The 18,627-nt window shown below is 40.8% G+C and overlaps 1 protein-coding gene across 1 annotated transcript in view; it reads left to right on the top strand.

Annotated features, from left to right (window-relative positions):
* Positions 1-18,627, top strand: part of ENOX1 (ecto-NOX disulfide-thiol exchanger 1) — a 223,128-nt gene that overhangs the window by 10,107 nt on the left and 194,394 nt on the right. Inside the window, exons 2-3 of the mRNA XM_016205373.2 lie at positions 1,495-1,638; positions 2,471-2,608. Coding sequence (XP_016060859.2) covers positions 1,626-1,638; positions 2,471-2,608 — 151 coding nt within the window. The 5' untranslated portion in view covers positions 1,495-1,625. The remainder of the gene's footprint in view (positions 1-1,494; positions 1,639-2,470; positions 2,609-18,627) is intronic.

The raw sequence follows: 18,627 nt of genomic DNA, 5'->3' as shown, positions 1-18,627 counted from the left end.
CAAAAAATTAAAAATGGAATTGTCATTTGACCCCAGTGTCCGCACTTTTTAAAAATATATCCAGCCCTGCTGGGCATGGCTCAGTGGTTGAGCGTCGACCTATGATCCAGGCGATCGGGGTTCTCTTCCCGGTCAGGGCACATGCCCGGTTGCAGACTTGATCAATGACTCTCTCATCATTGATGTTTCTATCTCTCTCTCCCCCTCTCCTTTCCTCTTTCTGAAATCAATAAAGATATATTTTTTTTAAAAAAATAAAATAAAAATAATAAAAATATATCCTAAGAAACCCAAAACACCAATCAGAAAGAACTTAGGCACCCCTCTGTTCATAGCAGCACAATTTACAACAGCTAAGATCTGGAAACAGCCCAAGTGCCCATCAGTAGATGAGCGGATAAAAAAGCTGTGGGACATTTACGCGCATGGAATACTATGCAGCTGTAAAAAAGAGGGATCTCTTACCCTTTGGGACAGCATGGATGGAACTGGAGAGTATTATGCCAAGTGAAATAAGCCAAAGAAAGACAAGTACCACATGATCTCACTCATGTGGAATGTAGTGAACAAAATAAACTGATGAACAAAATAGATCCAGAGACATAGAAGCATGGAACAGACGGAGGGATCTCAGAGGGAAGGCGGGGGTGGGGCAGAGGGTGGGGAGAAATTAATCAAAGAATTTAGAGGCTTATATGCATAATCTATGGACACAGATATTGGTCTGGGGAAGGCCTGGGGATGGGGTGGATGAGAGGGGGAGGGGATCAATGCGGGTATAAGGGGAACATCTGTAACACTTTCAACAATAAAGATAAATTAATATATATATATTACATACATACACACACATACGCTGTGCATTTCAAGGAAAATTTGTGGCCAGTTAAATTTATCTTCCCACAGAACTAAAGAACAAATGCTTTGCCTTTGCTGCCCCAGCACCCTCTAGATCTTCTTTTATGAGCAGCATGCCCTTCTTTCCTTTTGCCTTTCCTGACTATTGTAATTTGCATACACTCCTTTATCAGTCTCATGGTGAATAGATTCTTGTTTTTTTCTTTCTCCTCTATACTTTTTCTTCCCCTCTGAATGCATTGCATAGATGACCATTTTCCAAAATAACAACATCAATTAATTTTTTAACTTTAAAAAAATCATATTTAGCCCTGAGTCTGCCCTCTCCATTGATGTGCAGTGTGTGGAAGAGTCTGTGCAGGGACTGATAAGCCCCGTTCCTGAAGTCTCTTTAGTGGGGGGCCAGGTGCTCACTGATCTTGCAAACGGGCTGTTTATTCAGGCGGCCCTGGCCCTGGGTGGATTGAGAGTTGACCCTCCTGTCTCAGAGGGCTCAGAACCAACTCAGGAGACAGCTCTACTTCTGTGCCTGTGATTGGATGTTGTTCTTTGTTGTTTGTTTTTAATAGTATGTCTTTTGAAGGCTTCCTCAGTTTACTATTACAGTTTTTCACACACTCCTTTCCCCTTTTGCAGAATCTGATGATCTCCGTGGGGACCCTGCACTCAGCCTTCAAAGTGTTCCTGCCCCCCAGGATGCTCGTAATTCAGTAGTAGATGCTGGTGGCCTTGAAAGCATCACCCAGTGTCCCCAGCAGCTTCCTCAGATGATGGCTGCAGGTAAATGTCAGTGGCCTGCCCAGTCACAAGGCATTTTGAGTTCTTAGTGGAAAAGCTTAGCCAGTCATAAAAATCGCATTGAATCCAGGGCTTGGGATCCTTAAATCAGGCTGTGGAACAAGTGAACATCAGAGAACACTTAGTCAAATTTAACATATTCTGTGGTGTGTATGTGTTGTTGTTGTTTTAACTCTGTCCTATTTGTTTTTAGTATCATTTATTTGTTATTTTGTTTTAATGAAAATCTGTGCTTATAAGAAATATTTTAGAAAAGTCACTTAAGGCAGACATCTGCAATTTCTTAATGCAATACTGTAAAGAGTTTGTAAAGGAGGAAATCTGTTACAAGGTAACAATAAATTCAGTCGGGACCAGTTTCATGACTTGGCAACCATTCTAGAGATGCTGTTAGTTAAAAGGTGTGCCTGCTCCAGCATTGAATCCAGAAGCAGCTGAATTTATTTATTCTCTGTCTGCCTAGCCAATTGACTTGTTTTACCAAGAGAGCATTCCTGCTCTGCCTCTCAGCCTTGAACCTAACTAATGTTGCTTCACTAGGAGAAGGAAGCGATTCTTCAATATTTTCCAAAAGTACTTCCTTAATGGCATCCTGTGTATAATATAAACTACATGTCATTAAGTTTCCTCCCAGAATGTATTCGGAAACTCTTTATATTTCGGTCTGAAGAAAACGTTGCTGTAGATTATGTGCTTTATTTTCCTGTGGTTTGGGAATATGCTAAATGAAGCCTCACATCTCTAGAAAAGTGATTTCCTTTAAAACAAACACCCTTGGTGTTGACTCCAAGTCACTGTTTGTTTTTCCCTGCAGCTGCGGATGGTTTGGGGAGTATAGCGATAGACACAACCCAGCTCAACATGTCGGTGACAGATCCCACAGCCTGGGCCACCGCCATGAATAATTTGGGCATGGTTCCCGTGGGGTTGCCCGGACAGCAGCTTGTGTCTGGTAAGCTTTCTCTGGGTTTGAAGCAGCAGCGCCAAAGGGTGGAGGTGACAGGTGCCCAGTAATCTCTCCGCACGCAGGTGTTGAGCGTGGTCTGTGATTTACGACCGGGGCATGTTTGGCAGGTCGTGCTTGAGATTCTTTTCCTCCTCACCTTGCTCTTTTGCCTAATAGCTGTTCTCAGGAAAAAGGCCACATGCAGCATCTATCACCTGCAGCATTGCAACATCGATTTCATATTTCAACTTGGTAAACAGAGGGCTGATATTTGCTTTCCAATGTGCAAAACTCTTTCACACGCCCTATGCCGTTTGATTCCACAGCCTTCACTTTGATACAGATGGATACTTACTGTTGTTGTTCTTATCAATGTTCTCATTTTGAAAACAGGGAGCAGAAGAGCAGAGTTGAGGTTACTCTTCCAGCATTGAAGTAGCAGAGCTAGAAATCCAGCTCAACTAACACTCAGTTCCACCTTTTCTTTCCACCACACTTTGGAATCATAATACAATGCATTCAATAGAGAAAATGTTTCAAAATGTCACAAAGTAGGAGGTCATCATTTAATTTGATCATGTTTATTTTCTATGTGCCCTCTAACAAGAGCTTTGGGAAATAAAATATATGCCTATATAAGTGTCCTTGAGGAGCAGGTCTCCCGAAATTGAAAAACACAGCAACAAAAAAAAGCATAAAAATGTGTAGAATCAGTTGTTAGGTAGTGGGTCAGTACGAGGAATGTCGTTATTTGCAGAAAGATCAATGACTAAGGCTCTGAGGAAGTTGCTATCAGGGAGATGGGAGTTGAGCTGTCTGGAAAGATACATAGGATTTGCAGTATTTACTTCATTCATTCATTCATTCATCACATACAGAGTGTCCCAAAAAAATGTATACATACTTTTTTCTGATAGCTCAATTGATATTTCTTTCCTTTCAGATTTAACTAATTAGAATCAGTAATTATTCAAAGTGTTTATACATTTGGGAGGAACTCTATATTTTTTGAGACACTGTCCCGGTGCAGGGACTCCAGCAGTAAAAAAAACAAGCGTGGTCCCTGCCCTTCCAGAATGTGCATTTGAGAGGTGACAGTCAATTATAATACTAAGTTCCATGCCCACAGGCCTGCATACTTTGTGCTGAGTTGACCAAGCATTTAGTTTCTTTTTTTCCTTTTTTTGTCGATATTAGCAATAGATGTGAAAGTCTAAACTAGCTATAGTAAATTGTATATAATTTGTATGTATGCATGTACATATATGCATACACATATGTATATACACATACACACACACATATATGTACAAATAAGTAAGTACATAAAGTTCTTTTTAAATATAACAAGAACATGAGAGGATGGGAGACGGGAAAATGGGAGACAGAAAAAGGAAAGTCTACGATTGAGTTGTAAAACATTATACTTAATACACTTATAAAATTCTCCAAAATGTTATTAAATTCATACAGTTGAAGATTAGTCTGCTGCAGGATGTATGCGTGTGCACATGAATGGTATTTCCTATGGTTTGAACATGTGTTTATTCAGAACCCTTTTTCCTAAAGCTAATCTAGACACATACTTACTTTAATTACTTGAGAGTAAAGATTTATATTTTTCTACCTGCATTTTCCCACATTTTCTACCCACATAACTGAAATCTTTATAGCAGAAATTACTTTACTTTTGTCCCCACCTCCCACTTCTCTCAGAAATGTTGGGTGACTTCCAGAGTGAGCCACACCCCAATAATTCATTATTTTTTATTATTTTTAGTCTTCTGACATTTTAACCATGACCAATTTATGATTTCCTCAGCAACTTACCATGTAAAGAATTACAGCCCTACTCATTATAGAAGATTTACCATATCTGTCCTGAATTACTCTCTCTTGTGTTAGCCAAACTGCCTTTCCTGGGAATTCCTTCTTTCCCAACTCTGCCAGTTGAACTCCGCTTTGCTTTGTTCTCGGGGCTGCCAGCAGAGGGTATGCAGAGTCTCAGGGTCAGGCTCTGTTCTATTCATTAGTGTTCATGTATTTTTCTTACAGTAGTTTTTCTGTACAAATATTTTAATCATATTAGATATAAGACACTCTATATGCATTTTTGACACCTTATTCTAAATTATTTTTTTCCATTTTATAGTTTTATATTTAAAACTTATAAAACCGCATTGAATAAATCTTTCTTAGTTTATTCAGTTATTCTAGTCTTACGTTTAGGTTTCTTCCATTTTTTCCCTTACTAGCCAAGTTTCTTTGGAGAACTTAATCTCTTTAAGCATATAAAAGCATTTCACCATTTCACCTAAAATGGTGATTGTATCTCTTTCAGGGGACTATTGTGAGATTTAAATATGATAACTTACATAAAATACAGCTATTTGTTTCTTTTCAGCATCGTCAGAGAGCCACAGAATGTTGCTTCTCGCTCAGTTTTCATGCCGGCCAGTGTGGCCGTAGAATGTGAGAGGCAGTCTTTAATGTCTCAGAAGGGATTTAAAGATTATTTAGTGTAACCTTCCTTCCAAGAAATCTCCTCTAAAACATCTCTGACAGGATTATGGAGAGGCTGGATTTTATGAGCACTTGGCCTTCTCCCAAGCTTCTGATATTTCTAAATGACCAACTACTCTTCCCATATTAGTTCAAATTAAACTGACACTAAGTCCCATTCCTTACTACTTCTGCTGTTCAATAAAATTACTAGCAAAGCAAGGTGTATAGTTTTAATATTCTATGATTTCAGCAAAGGGATTTTCCAGGAAATCAGGTCACTTACTACACGCTTTTCTGAGCTGTAATTGTAAGCTCCCACAATCACGCCTCTTCCATTTCCCCCCCACTTCATCATCCAGATGTTCCCCACCACAACCCATCCCCACTTTCAGGAACTTCCCTTTTACCTTCTTCAATATGAAGTGCTACCTGAGATCATTACATTGAGTTTGTTTATTTTATCCAAAATATATCATTATGTTGTTATATTCTAGCCCTAAATTCCACACTCCAAAGCTTGGTTTATCTCTGAGATAATATTTACCTCCTATGTTATTGTTTCCTGTTTTAGTCCCCATACTTTTAGTTTTGCAGAATTATTTATTTGTATTGTTGTTGATTTGTTCTTACTACTTTGTGCACTGGCATTGTCAACTGATGGTTGGTGGCATCAATTCAACACCAACAGGACTCCCCAGTTTGAGGTGCGGTGAAGAAAGCAGCTTTGTTCAGTGCAAGCAGCTGAGCTGTGAAAACAGCATGGCTGTGGGCGCCCTGGGCCAGGCCCCTGTCCAGCTCGCCAGCTCCGCTCTGCTCCTCCTGTGCGGGTCTGCGCTGTCCTGCGCTGGTCTGCTCTGCTGGGGTGAAACATATTTGCTGGTTCATCTTTGGGTTTCAGCTCCAGCCAGGGAAGTGCAGTCTTTGGCCTTGGGGGGAAAGGGAAAGTGCACTTGCAGAGCCAGAGGGGAGCTGACTTATACAGACAAAAGTGTCTACCCCTGGTCACCGATTGGTCTGTCCTCATGCAAAGGAGGGCTCCAAAGCCTTGCAGTTTGGTACGAAAAGCACTGTCCTGATTGGTGAGAATGGAGCTGCTCTGACTGGTCAGTGAAGAAGCTGATGGAGATGAAACTGTGCAGCCTTGGTTGGATGGGAGACACCGCAGTCCTGTTGATTAAAATAGGATCCCAGGACCTCCTTTATAAGGACTGGCTCGGGTGGCAGAAATGCAGTGCAGGCCGGCAGGTAGCTCAGTGCAGGCTTCTCACTGAAGTGCACTTCGCATGAGAGGCCCCTGGGTAGACATGGCTGCTAGACTCTGTGTTTTAAATTTGAACCACTTAGCCACCAGGAACTCTTCTTAGCATGTATTTTCCTTCTCAGGGTCCAAAGTGTATACTTTCTAAACTGCTCTATTGGAACATCAGTGTCCCACAGTTGTTGTTAGGTAGGGCACATGTCAAATAAGTGTTTACATGGTCTAAAACTTTGTGTTTAACTTTATGTGTAACTCAAGTAATTTGCTTTCTTTGTGTTTCCTCAGAGCCGTTACCATGCTGATGTGCAAAGTGTAGTTTCAAAGAGTCATATCTAGTATGTAGGATTTCCCAAACTTGATTCAGCCTTTAAAAAATCTATTAGCATCTCAGGAGACACTAGAATATAGACATCTACCAAATTTTTCCACCAACGGTGGAGATGCTTTTCCACTACTATCCATCTTTCTCTGCCATATATAATATCTTCCTTGTGATCTAGTTTACAATTTTGTTTGTGTTTTCACTGAACAGTGTCACTCCATAATCTAAAATTTCAAAATAGTTCTCTTGTGGTCAGGTGCTGCCTGAAACCTTCCCAGGAACTCCCACCTCTGGCCATAAGCTGCAATCCAGAATATTAAATCCTGAACTTTGATACCATCTGTGACCGCTGCTCCCTTCCTATATACCCTGGCTTCTTTTCCAAAGTTATAATCACCAACTAGAAGAGTTGAAAAGCAACAGCTTAGTCCCCAGGTTTTCCTGTCCAAGCCTGCATGTGAACTGGTAATACTTTCTGGATATATACCCTGGCCATGAGGTTATACCTTGCCTATCTCCAAACTTTTTGAAAAATGTTTTCCTAATGTCAGCATTCCCCCTTAGTTGTTGTTGACTATAAGTTGACATATATTCTTACCCTAAGTTCCTTAGCATGCCATTTGTCATATTTTGAATACATGTTCTGAAGAATCGTCACACCTCCCTATCAGCTATGAAGGGCTATGTACAGGACAGTGCCACTTGCCTTATCAGGGACTAACATGGAGCCAATAAAAGAACGTCTTGACTCTTACACATATATGTCAACACTCCAAATTGTTGCTCGGCTCATACCTTGCTGTTTCTTCTTCAGAAGCCCTGAGTTTACTATCCCCGCTCCTGCTCCCTGCCACTCTGAGAAGAGTTTAGCTTTGAAACTCATAAGAGTTACAGGGAGGCCAGAAGGGCCACAGTCCCCTCTCCACCATCTTCCTTCCCGTCTCCCATTTACTGATGCTTCCACCCATTTTAATTCCACTCTACTTCCTTGCATATTTTTTCCAGTTTCCTTCTTGAGTTGTTTAATCCTCCCGGAACACCTTTCTGCTCTTTAATACGCCCAGATTTGAAGAGGCATTTGTTAAATTCTTTCATCTCCTGAAGCATCACTCTTTTAACTGGGATTTATTGAGGCAGACGTTGTGCTAAATACTGGGAGTATAAGACATACCCCTCACTTTCATGTTTTAGAGCCTGGTGGGAGACCCAGAGAAGAGTAAATAAGCAAATACAAATCAACATGATAAGTGGTTCTGCTACTGACAGATAAAGGGTGCTGTAAGATGTCACTGGAGAGTGTTAAGCAGGGGAGTGGGATGATTAGAGTTGTATTTTTACAAAGCACTTTTGTAAGTCCTGCAGATAACTAATGGGAGTGCGGAAAGGTTGTGGCAAGGAGATGGGATGGGGGCCGTAGCAGTTACTCAGATAAGAGATGATGATGGCAATAGTGGCGACAATGACCATGACACAGGAGATGGAGAGAAGTGAAGGCACCCTTCAGACACTGAATTATAGAAACAGCAGGAATTAATGACCGAGGCCACGTAGAGTGTAAGGAGAAAGGAGAACCAGCAATGGCTCCTGGGTTTCTAGCTTTGGAAATGGTGTAAGTGTGGGGTCATTTACTGAGATGGGAAAGGCTGGAAGAAAAGAAGAGGAAGGGTGGGGATATGGTTTCTTTTTGGATGTGCTGAATTTGAATAACTGTTAGTTGAAAGAAAACATGGGGTAAACAGTCACATTTTGGTTCTAGAGCTCACAAAAGAAGGGTGGAAGGAGATGTAGCTTTGGCAGCCTTGGCATGTGGATAGTCACTGGAGATCTGTGTGCCTTCCTCTTCTGGCCACCCTTTTGCTGTGACATTAGAAATGGACCCCTAGCTGCTCACTCAGGTGTCAGCCCAACCTCCAGTTGTGCCTCTGCATATTTTTTCTCTACTTCTGTCCCACTAGATTCTTGTCCATTGCTGGGCTCCAAGGTCTGAATTAAGAGAAAAAGTCTAAACAAAACGAAGGTAATCTAGGATTCTGTTCTGAAACCATCTCATCAGCTCACAGAGACACTCAGATGGACTGTCTGTTGATAAACCATCCCACATACTTGTTTTTAAAATGAAAATAATACTCAAACCAGCAAACTTCCTTTCTTCAGTCCCCTCAGATATTAATGGTGACATGCTCTGACACGAGTGATTAAGGGGCTGCAGATAGCCTGGTTTATAGTTGTTGAGCTCTCTATAAGATAATGCTCGGAGTCCTCTTTTGTTTTTATTTTCCATCTGTTGAAAGATTTCTCATTATCAGGTGTCAGAAAACAAATAGGCTCTTGACTTATGTTTCACAATTTATGTACCTAGTTTCCTATATTTTTGACAGTTTGGTTACATTTTCCAGAGTTATTTACCCTTTTCTCCCCAGGACATTAGGACAAGTACATTGGTATAGTCATTCATTCACCACAATGTTACTGGAGGTTCAAAATGTACAGTGTATTTTACAAGGCACCAGAGAAATAGCAATTTACACGACAGACAGGTGATACTCCTGTGGAGAATACATATTTCTAAAGAAGCAGATGTTACCAAATAACCGTGCAAATGATTATTTAATTACATTTGTGGGGTATTATGAAAGAGGGATGGGGGAGCCTAACTTAGCTTGGAGGTATTGGAGGAGACTCAGAAAAGGCTCCTCTAAAGAGGCAATATTTAGGCTAAGACCCGAAAGATAAATTACAGTGAACCAGGTCACAGGAGGGAAGAAAGGAAGAAAAGGGGACTTTGGGAAGATAATTCTAAAAAGCAGAAAATGCCCAGCACAAAAGCCTGAAGTGATAGGAGCTTGGCTCCTTTAAGGAACTAAAAGGTGGATATATGTGGGCAAGAGGTTGTGGTTGCAACGGGCTTAGTAGATTGGCCAGATCTTGCCTACCAAAGTAAAGAGGACAGATTTTATTTGTGTGCAAATTTTGGAAGGATTTTAAGGGGAGAAATAAACTCTAAATCATTTTATAAAAAATTTCTTGACTTGTTTTATACGCACAAGATTGGAGAATGGCAAGAGAGGAGTCTGGGAGTTCATCTAGAGGTAGCTGATGGAAGTCCAGAAAGAGATTATGGAGTGGATGGCCTAAGTCTATCCACACGGGACTGGAACTTGAGCACCTACTATGTGTCAGGATTGCCAGAGGTGCTAGGGACACAAACTTCCTCCTGGAGCCGTCATTCTAGTGCTGAGTTTATAATGTGTGTGTCTACAGTGTTTTTAGAGATAAGAGAATGTGGAGAAAATTGTTTCTAAAAAATATTTGCTTCAGCCGGTGCTCTGTGCCACAGACGGTAATCGACATCACTTAAAACAAATCTAGGCTCCTCAGCAACTCCTCATAAGTGACCACAGCCTATATCTTTGTTGGCTAGAGATGTTACGCAATGAAAATCCTTTTTCAGATGCTTGCATAACGATATAGTCATCTGAAATATAGTTATTTTTTCTTCCATGGAATGTAGAACATAAATTTCACTTCTCTGAGTGTTTCTATAAAGAGGGAGATAATATCAATATCAGAGAATTGTCGCAGCTTTCAGAACTGGTAATATAAACTATGGGACATATTGTAGGGATTTAAGCATTTTTGTTTTCTGTGCCCTCACTGGAGAGCATTTTAGGGAGGAGTAGGTAAGCAGAGAAGGGGGACCTTGGATGCCTCCCTATTTTAAGGGAATGAAAAAGGAAGAACTGGCCCCTGTGAAAAATGATTCTTTTGTCCTGACTTTTTTCCTGTTCTAGGAGCAGTGCCAACCATTCTCCCTCAGAGGCCTCCACTGCACCCGGGGCCTGCCCATCAGTGTAGCTCTGTGACAACATTACTCCAAGTATTGCCACGAGCCACCTGCGCCAACTTGCCCTCGACTGTAGATTTCAGGGCCTATTTCAGACCTTTGGAAACAGGAGGTCCTGGAGACTACAACTAAAAGTTTAAGACCACAGCTCCTTAAAGCTGATTTAAGTGATGTCAGTTACCTCCTTCAGGGGCTGAACTGGTAGGGAAACAAAACAAAACAAAAAATAGCTCCTTTGGCTTGGGAACGGGCAGGGAAGCTTGCCTCATGCTATATTTCTGTCGTAACTGAACATGGTTTGTAAAAGTAGCTGAGCCCAAAACAAAAACTACCTAAAAGGTAACTGCAGATGCAGATTTGAAAATCATATATTAAGTATCTACTATGCGCAAGCACTTGGTATAATCTCATTTAATCAGGTTTTATCTTGGAAAAAGATGTCTTAAGCATCAAGACACACAACCTTGAACTGTAATAAACTATACTTTCCTCCTCGTCAGGGACATTAGCTTGCTATCATAGAAGACACATTTTGACCTTGAAGCTTTACTTCTGAAAGTTTAAGCTTGTGGGGCAAAGGGACACTTTATCCTTAAGGGGAAGGAGAAATACTGTAGTCTTCAGATTCATAAATCTTTCCAACCACAAGGGCATCTTTAAAGAAATATTCCTCACTTCACTGGATGGGACTCTTGTGACCTCCATCAGTTAATGCTTCCTAGTCACTTATTCCATCTCAGCAGGAAAAATAGGCCTCAGCGCCCTAACGTGAGGTGACTGAAGTCTCCACAGGGGATCCTCTCACCGAGTGAATCACTGCTGATGAGATTCTAACCAGAGACATTTTTATGAGCTGTGCAATCACTCAAAAATGCTCATTTCGTATTTTCAAAAGTTAGTGGCCTCTCTCTTGGAAACCATGTATTTGAGAACATCTTTTGAATTTGTTCATCCCCAGCTGTGAGAAAATACTGCCTAGTCACGGGTAGAAGAAAGCAATTTAGAAAAATAAATGAGGAAGACGGTGATTTCATCGTTGTCTGGATTTCTGTGTCATTTTGCTGGGACTTGGCCAGGGGAGGGGCAGGCCAGAGTCTCTGTAGGAGCAAGGGGAGGAGGCGTGTGTGCAGCAGGCCCCGACTGACTGGAAAGGACTGGGAAGGGCATGGAGGCACAAAACCAGTCAGCAACATGTGAGGAAGCAGAGTGCCAGAACCCTGGAGACAGGGTGTGACTCCTCCCCTGCTCTGTCACATGGGGACAAGGGCTTTGCTACGCCCACCTGCCAAACAAGGGTATCCGGATCCCTTAACACACTGAAATTCTATGATTTAGGAAAATCCTAAAAATCAAATCATAAGACATTACTATGTGCAATGCTAGACTGACCAGCACCCAGTTAATGCCTTGAGAAAGTAAAGCAAGATAGGAACTCTTAGCAGAAGCCACAGGAAGAGTATCTCTGTCATTAAGATAATCTTTGGGGGGGGCGTTGGTGTTTTTGTTTGTGCATTTGTTCCTTAATAGATCCATAGAGCACCTGCAGACTTAATCACACATGTAGCCATGTGAGTGATATAGGAGAGTCATGGTAGGGAACTTTAATCTTTCTAGAAAGGCTTCGAAGAAAAAAGCTGCAAAAGAGGGAAGGACACATTCTTGCCAGTTTCAAGGCCTTTGACACAGCAGTTGGCAGCTGCTGAGTAACCAATAGTCGAGGGCAAACGTAAAACGAGCAGCAGTGTGGATGCCAGAAATTGAAAAGTGTGAGTAGGGCCTTTTGTATCTCAGTTTTTCCCATCAGTGTGAGATAGGATACAAACCATCTAAAATCCTAACTAAGTGGCCTTACTTGTTATTTGTAATTGCTTTTCATCATGGCTATGTCTGATCTATGACGTTAGAGTTCCCTAAAGGAAATTAGGAACTTTATAAAAATACGAGTAAGAAGAAACCAGATATATATTTTCTCAGCTACTCCTTTGCAAAGCTCTTGCTGTTCTCGAGCCCAAGCTCAAGCCACGGGAAAGCGCCCCCTGTACAGCCTGTGTGCCTGGCTCCTTCTCCGGACGCGTAAACTAAGCGGCCTTTTCAAACGGCCTCCTGCTGGGCTCCATGTTTAGAAAGGAAAATAAATAAGGCCATGTTTGTTCCCATTGTGCTATCGGGAACCTGAAAACAAGACTTGGGGCAAAAAATAACTGCTGAAGTATGGATAATTAAGAATTTATTGTAATGTGGTATCCGTTGTATGGGAAGATAATAGCACCAACTCAGTAGAAATAATAAGATTTGGGAGTTAGAGAGGACTTTAGAAAGGAATATTTCATAGGTATTTAGTGCTTAATTTTTCAGAGCTATTTCAGGTACAATGCTTCATGTAAGCCTTGGTGACCTGCTCCCCGGTGGCAGATGTGTGTTGTACGTCACAGGCTCGTGGCAGAAGTTGCTAACCTATCGGGCCCCCCTTTCCTACTGAAGTCCACAGCAGGCAGCTCAAAGAACATGAAAGTTTCTTGTGGCCAGTTACTTGTACTTCCAGCCAAATGCATGTCAAGGCAACTACTGTTGTGTTTTGGCTGAAAATGAATTTTTCCCCCAGCAGCAATTCAAAAACACATTGAATTGCCTCGTGTTCTTTTTTTCTTAATCTTTGTGATCCACCTTTTTATATGAATTATGACTAATTCAAATTGTCAGAAATACCTGCAGAGCTGCGCCTGGGTTTGCCTCAAACTCTTTGGTACCAACTTATAATGTTCAAAATAGGGATCCATTCACTCTAGGAGCCTCACACTGATTTGGTTTTGTTTTTGTTTTTTTTGTCTAAGGACAGAGAAAAGAACATAGAAAATGGGTTTTTAAAAAATACTTCTTAGTAGAATCACTCATTTCACACTTCAAATGAAAAAACAAATATGTAAAGAAATTAGTAGCTTTTAAGGAAAAACATATTTTAATGTGTATATAGAAATAAAGCCAAATGTGCAGAAAATATTGAAATTAAAATTTTATTCTCAAAAAAAAAACCAAATGGAATTTTGAATTAATATTAAACCTCCCCCATACACACTTTTAGGGATGGCATAGTACTTCTAATGTCATAGTTGAACAATATCCATCTTTTCTGCCTCCCTCCCTCTCTTCTTCCCTCCCTCCAAGTCCCCTTCCCTTCCTTTCTTTCTTCCATATTTGTGAAGAACTAAAGTTATTTCCCTCTCATTGAGCTCATACTCTGATGGTGGAGACAGATAGTAAGCAAATTAATAAGTATATCATTAGAAATTGTAATAATAACTATGAAGGAAATAATAGAACTCTGCAATGCTAGAACATAAAGGCAAGAATCTACCACAGATCTTCACGTAATCAGGAAAAGCTTCTCTGTGGAGACAAAATTCAAGCTGAGATCCTGAGGCATGAGAGGAAGCCAGCTCTGGAAAGGGTGGAAGGAAGAATGTATGAGAGGACACTCAAGACAGATTGACTAGAGGTCCAGTTAAGTGGGTGATGTAGAGACTGTTAGGAGAAGAGTTTGAAGAGGTGGTTAGAGGCCTTGCCAGTTCTGGGAAAGAATTTGGGTTTAATTTTAAGATTAACTGAAGTTTGGTTTTTTGTTCATTCATTCACTTAACATTGAATTTGAATGTTAAAAGAGAATGGATTTTGGGGGTCAGTGGGAATGAAAGCAAGGGAATCAGTTAAGCGGCCATGCAAGTCCAGATAAGCTAGGGGTGTGACTTTGACTTAGGGATGGTAGTTAGGCTGGGGAGATTAGAACAGATTTGTGATACATTTTTGAGGTAGAGGCCTGAGGAATTTCTGATTAGATGAGAGAAAAGGGATTCAAGATGAATTCAGGTTTTCATCTTAAGCAACTAGGTGCATAGTGTTGGTATTTCATGAAATGAGAAACACAGGAGGAACAAATATAGGGGACAGTCAGAAATTCAGATTTGTACACCCAGGTTTGAGCTCTCATGAAAAATCTAAGTGATGATATGAAGAAAGCAGATGGACATATGGATCTGGAGTGGCAGACATGTGGACCAGACATATACACAGGTAGAGATATCTGCGTTCAACAGAAGGTAGAACATAATTGGTACTATGGCCATGAGGGAAATGGCATGAGGAGAACAAAGAAAGAGGAGGCATTAGGAGTAGATTTTGAAAATTTCCAGCATTTAAAGTTTAGGAAGAAAGAGATAAGTGAGTAAAGGGTGTTGAGGAGAAGGAACAGTGAAAAAAATTAGAAGGAAAATGGAAATGTGTGACATTATGGGAACCAAGCCATAAGTCTCTCCATGTCATAGCCAGTAGAAAAGTAAAAAGCCTGCAATGGGGGAGGTCACTGGTGACTTTAACAAGAGCCATTTTTGTGGAGTTGTAGGTGTAGAAGCAGGTTTGTGAGTTAAAAATTGAAGGATATCATAAGGATCAAGTGAGATGGTGCATTGGGAGGCCCTGTAAACAGCCAGGAAGGGCAAAGAAAATAGCTTATTAGTAGTAATAGTACCTTTGTGATGTTAATGGAGTTGCTATTTTTCACTTTTGTTTTATATTTAAATTTGGACCAACTATTAAACCACTTTCAAAAAAGAGGAAGAGAGGAAGGAGAAAAGGAGGGAGGGAGGGAAAAAAAGAAGAGTGACAAATGAAAAGTAGAAATATCTTGCAGAGTCAAATCTTTGAAGATATTTGTCTAGAAAGAAGGCAGGTAAACTTAGAGGTAACTTGAGTAAGATATGGGATCAAGAGAAAATGAAAACAAAGTAGAGTATGGTGATAAACTTTTGGAAATATCCATAGGTAGGAAGACGCACTTGATTGTATAGAGGGGCTACTGTGAAAAGTAAAGTCCTTGAGAAGAAGTCCCAAAGCTCCTGATTTGGGCAAAGCTTTTCAGTCCATATTACATATGGTGAAACTGAGGCATAGAAAAATAGTGGGTCCTTGTTCTTGGGTTGTTATTAATAGGGAGAGAGCCCTGTCCTCACCAGTTGCTGGTTGGAGTAGGGTTCTTGGGGTGCTGCTGGAATAAGAATTTCCAGAGGCCCCCATATTTCTGTGGAATTACACCTTTGAGTTTGCAAGGTCCCATTTTCCTCTATCCCATCATGGAAGAAGTGTAGCTGTGACTTCAGTAGGGCTGGGATTAAAACCACTGCCCAGCCAGGCCGGGTGTGGCTCAGCGGTTGAGCGTCGACCTAGGATCCAGGCGATCGAGGTTCGATTCCCAGTCAGGGCACATGCCTGGGTTGCGGGCTGCAGCCGATCAATGACTCTCTCATCATTGATGTTTCTGTATCTCTCCATCTCCTTTCCTCTCTCTGAAATCAATAAAGATATATTAAAAAACAAACAACAAAAAAAACACTGCCCAGAGTTTCCATTCCATGCCTGCACAGTCCAATACAGCATCAGTCTAGCCTGCCTTGTGCCCCCTGCTGCGGTCCATCAGTCCATTGCATGTGGGGTCCGCAGGGCCACATGGCTGTGGAGGGAATGCAGGCAAATGCAAGGAAGCAGGAATAAAACCAAAGGAGCCGGAAAGCCAAGAGAGCCAAGAGTGCCGAGAGAGAGCTCCTTTGTCTAGGGGATTATGTAGTCTCAAATTTTCACAGGCTTGCAGTGGCCCTGCCCAGCCAGGCCAATGATCTCTGTTCCCAGGTTTGAGTGGCAGCAAGCACTTTCCCGCCATGACCCCTACTCGCTGTGCATGGCCCCATCTTCCCCTTTGCCCAGTCCCTTCCCCCAGTGATCTGCAGGGAATGGACCAGGGCTTCCCTGGGGAGTGTAAAACTGCACCTTCTTGGTGAATCTGCCCCAATGACATGCCTATAACTTCCGGCCTCCCTTTTGCTCTTTCCTATTATTAATAACTAGCTAATTACAATGGTAACAGGATCAGATACCGAGCCACTGAGAGGATTTTAAAACTCAAAATGAAATATATTATTGACTGACACAGTCTTGTATTTGCCAAATTTTTTTTTAATGTGTGTGTGCATGTGTGTGCATGTGTGTGTGTGTATGGACTGAATTTTTGCTGACATTTCCCTTAATAAATAATAGAACAATTATAATATGTGTCCACTGGAGTTATTATTGGGCACAGCCATCTGGTGCAACACTACTTCTCCCTTTTGAGTAATCTCTCCTTCTATAGAGTAATTTTATATGTCTAAAGCTCATTTATATGCCTTGATTTCTCATTTTTCGTCCTGTAACTCATTCTAAATATTTTCTTTGGTTAATGAATTGATTATTGTAAAAACCCATTGATGTCCACATGGCTTTTAGAAATGATGAGAATTATTTTCCTGCTGTGAAATAATAGCTCACCTCCCTATTTGAACCTGCTCTCCAAGCATATGCAATGCTGTGAAGAATTGATCCCTCAAAACCCTCACCTCCTTGTAACCATTCACACTGCATTTTCTGTTTGTATATAAGTTAGTTTTGTTTGTTCTTTCACACATGCTAAGTCACAGGAACAACAAATCTTTCCTCTCCCTCCCTTCCCCCCCTATGCAGTGGGAGCAGTATTGTCTGTTGTTCCACAGGAAAGAATAGGCCAGTTATTATTTCCCCAGACCCTAATGGTTTGCCTCAATGAATGGAGGTCTATGCCTAAACAAAGAGATTTTTTCACATAAACAAGATGACCGTGTTAGCCTTGTGAAATTCCCACCATTTGCACCATGGAACACTAGTAAAATATTCTACTTAACTTGCTGGGCATATGACATTAGGGCTAGTAAGGTTAAATCCTGTGATCTCTATGACCCTCAGGTTCCTCATTAGAAAATGGGCTTATCAATAATATCTATTGTGCTGTCCTTTTTTCAAGGAACAAATGTATTAGGCAGTTCAAGGGTCAAATTTATTTGGCAGTTTTCAAGGATCTAATGTGCATTAGGCAGTTTAAAAAAGGAAATTAAGAGATGCCCTGGGATAAGTGAAGTCCTTTACATATTTTATATGTAAATATTTTAACCATATGATCATTTCTCTCCTCTGTGTTCTTAGAACTGAATCAGAGGAGTATAGATTTTAAATTTTGATATTGCCAAATTGTTCTTTACAAAATTGAGCCCATTTTACACTCACACCAATAGTGGATATTTAAAATTATTTTAACCTTTAATATTTCCACAGTGAAAACTGATCTCACACATCTCTTTGCATTACTTTGCTCTGTTGGTAGTCTGAGCTGTTCCTGATTTTCAAATAGTATAAACAACTCTGCAGTTCTTATATTTGACATTTTATTTTCCATTTGAAATATTTCTTTAAGGTCAGTTTCCAAGTCAACAAGTGATACAGTCATTTCAGTTATTCTTAAGGCATCACAATTTTTTTTCGAAAGAGTTTTACAATTTATACTCTCTTCAGAGATGCCTGAATGTTTTCTTTTTGGCATACTTGCTAACTCTGGGTGGCATTGAAATTGTTGTTGCTAATTTAGCAAGCAAAAGTTATGTCTTCTTTTTATTGCCCAGGAGTCATAATTTAAATGGCCTCCTAATGGTCCTGCAGCCAGATGGAAGCCTGGCAGTGACGTCAGAGGTTTGTTTTCTGTTCTTTCACCTGCTAGTTAATAATTAGATAATATTTCCAGACTCACAGTTGGATCAGATTGAACTGGTCTTGCTGAGCTGTTAATGATTCAGAACACCTTTTCTTACCTCTCTACCTGCCTAAATTCTGCTAGTTCCTTTGAGGACACCTGAAGTCCCACTTCATAGTCCCACTGAATAGCCTTCCCTGATAGCTCTAGCCAACCTCTGCTCCCTGCACCAAGGCAATTATTGTTCTTACCATATGGTTTGACCCTGGGCTATAGTCAATTTGTTTCCATTATTTTCCCTGTTGATAGGATTTTGTAAGATAGATATACACCACCTGCCAGCTGATGTTTGTATCATGCCTTTTCTCATTAGTAGATTTTGCTCTTTGTGAGCAGAGACGCTTACACAGTACTAGCCACACCAAGTGCAAAATTAATGTTGCTGGTCATAATGAACTAAAGCCCCTGTCACATAGATTTTACTCCAAAGGGTAATGGAATGCACGAAACACTGCTCTCC

Source organism: Miniopterus natalensis, chromosome 2, assembly GCF_054644295.1.
Source record: "Miniopterus natalensis isolate mMinNat1 chromosome 2, mMinNat1.hap1, whole genome shotgun sequence".
In the NCBI taxonomy this organism is placed as follows: domain Eukaryota; kingdom Metazoa; phylum Chordata; class Mammalia; order Chiroptera; family Miniopteridae; genus Miniopterus; species Miniopterus natalensis.
The sequence above is the reverse complement of the archived record's forward strand: the minus strand, read 5'-3'. Positions and strand labels throughout refer to the sequence as shown.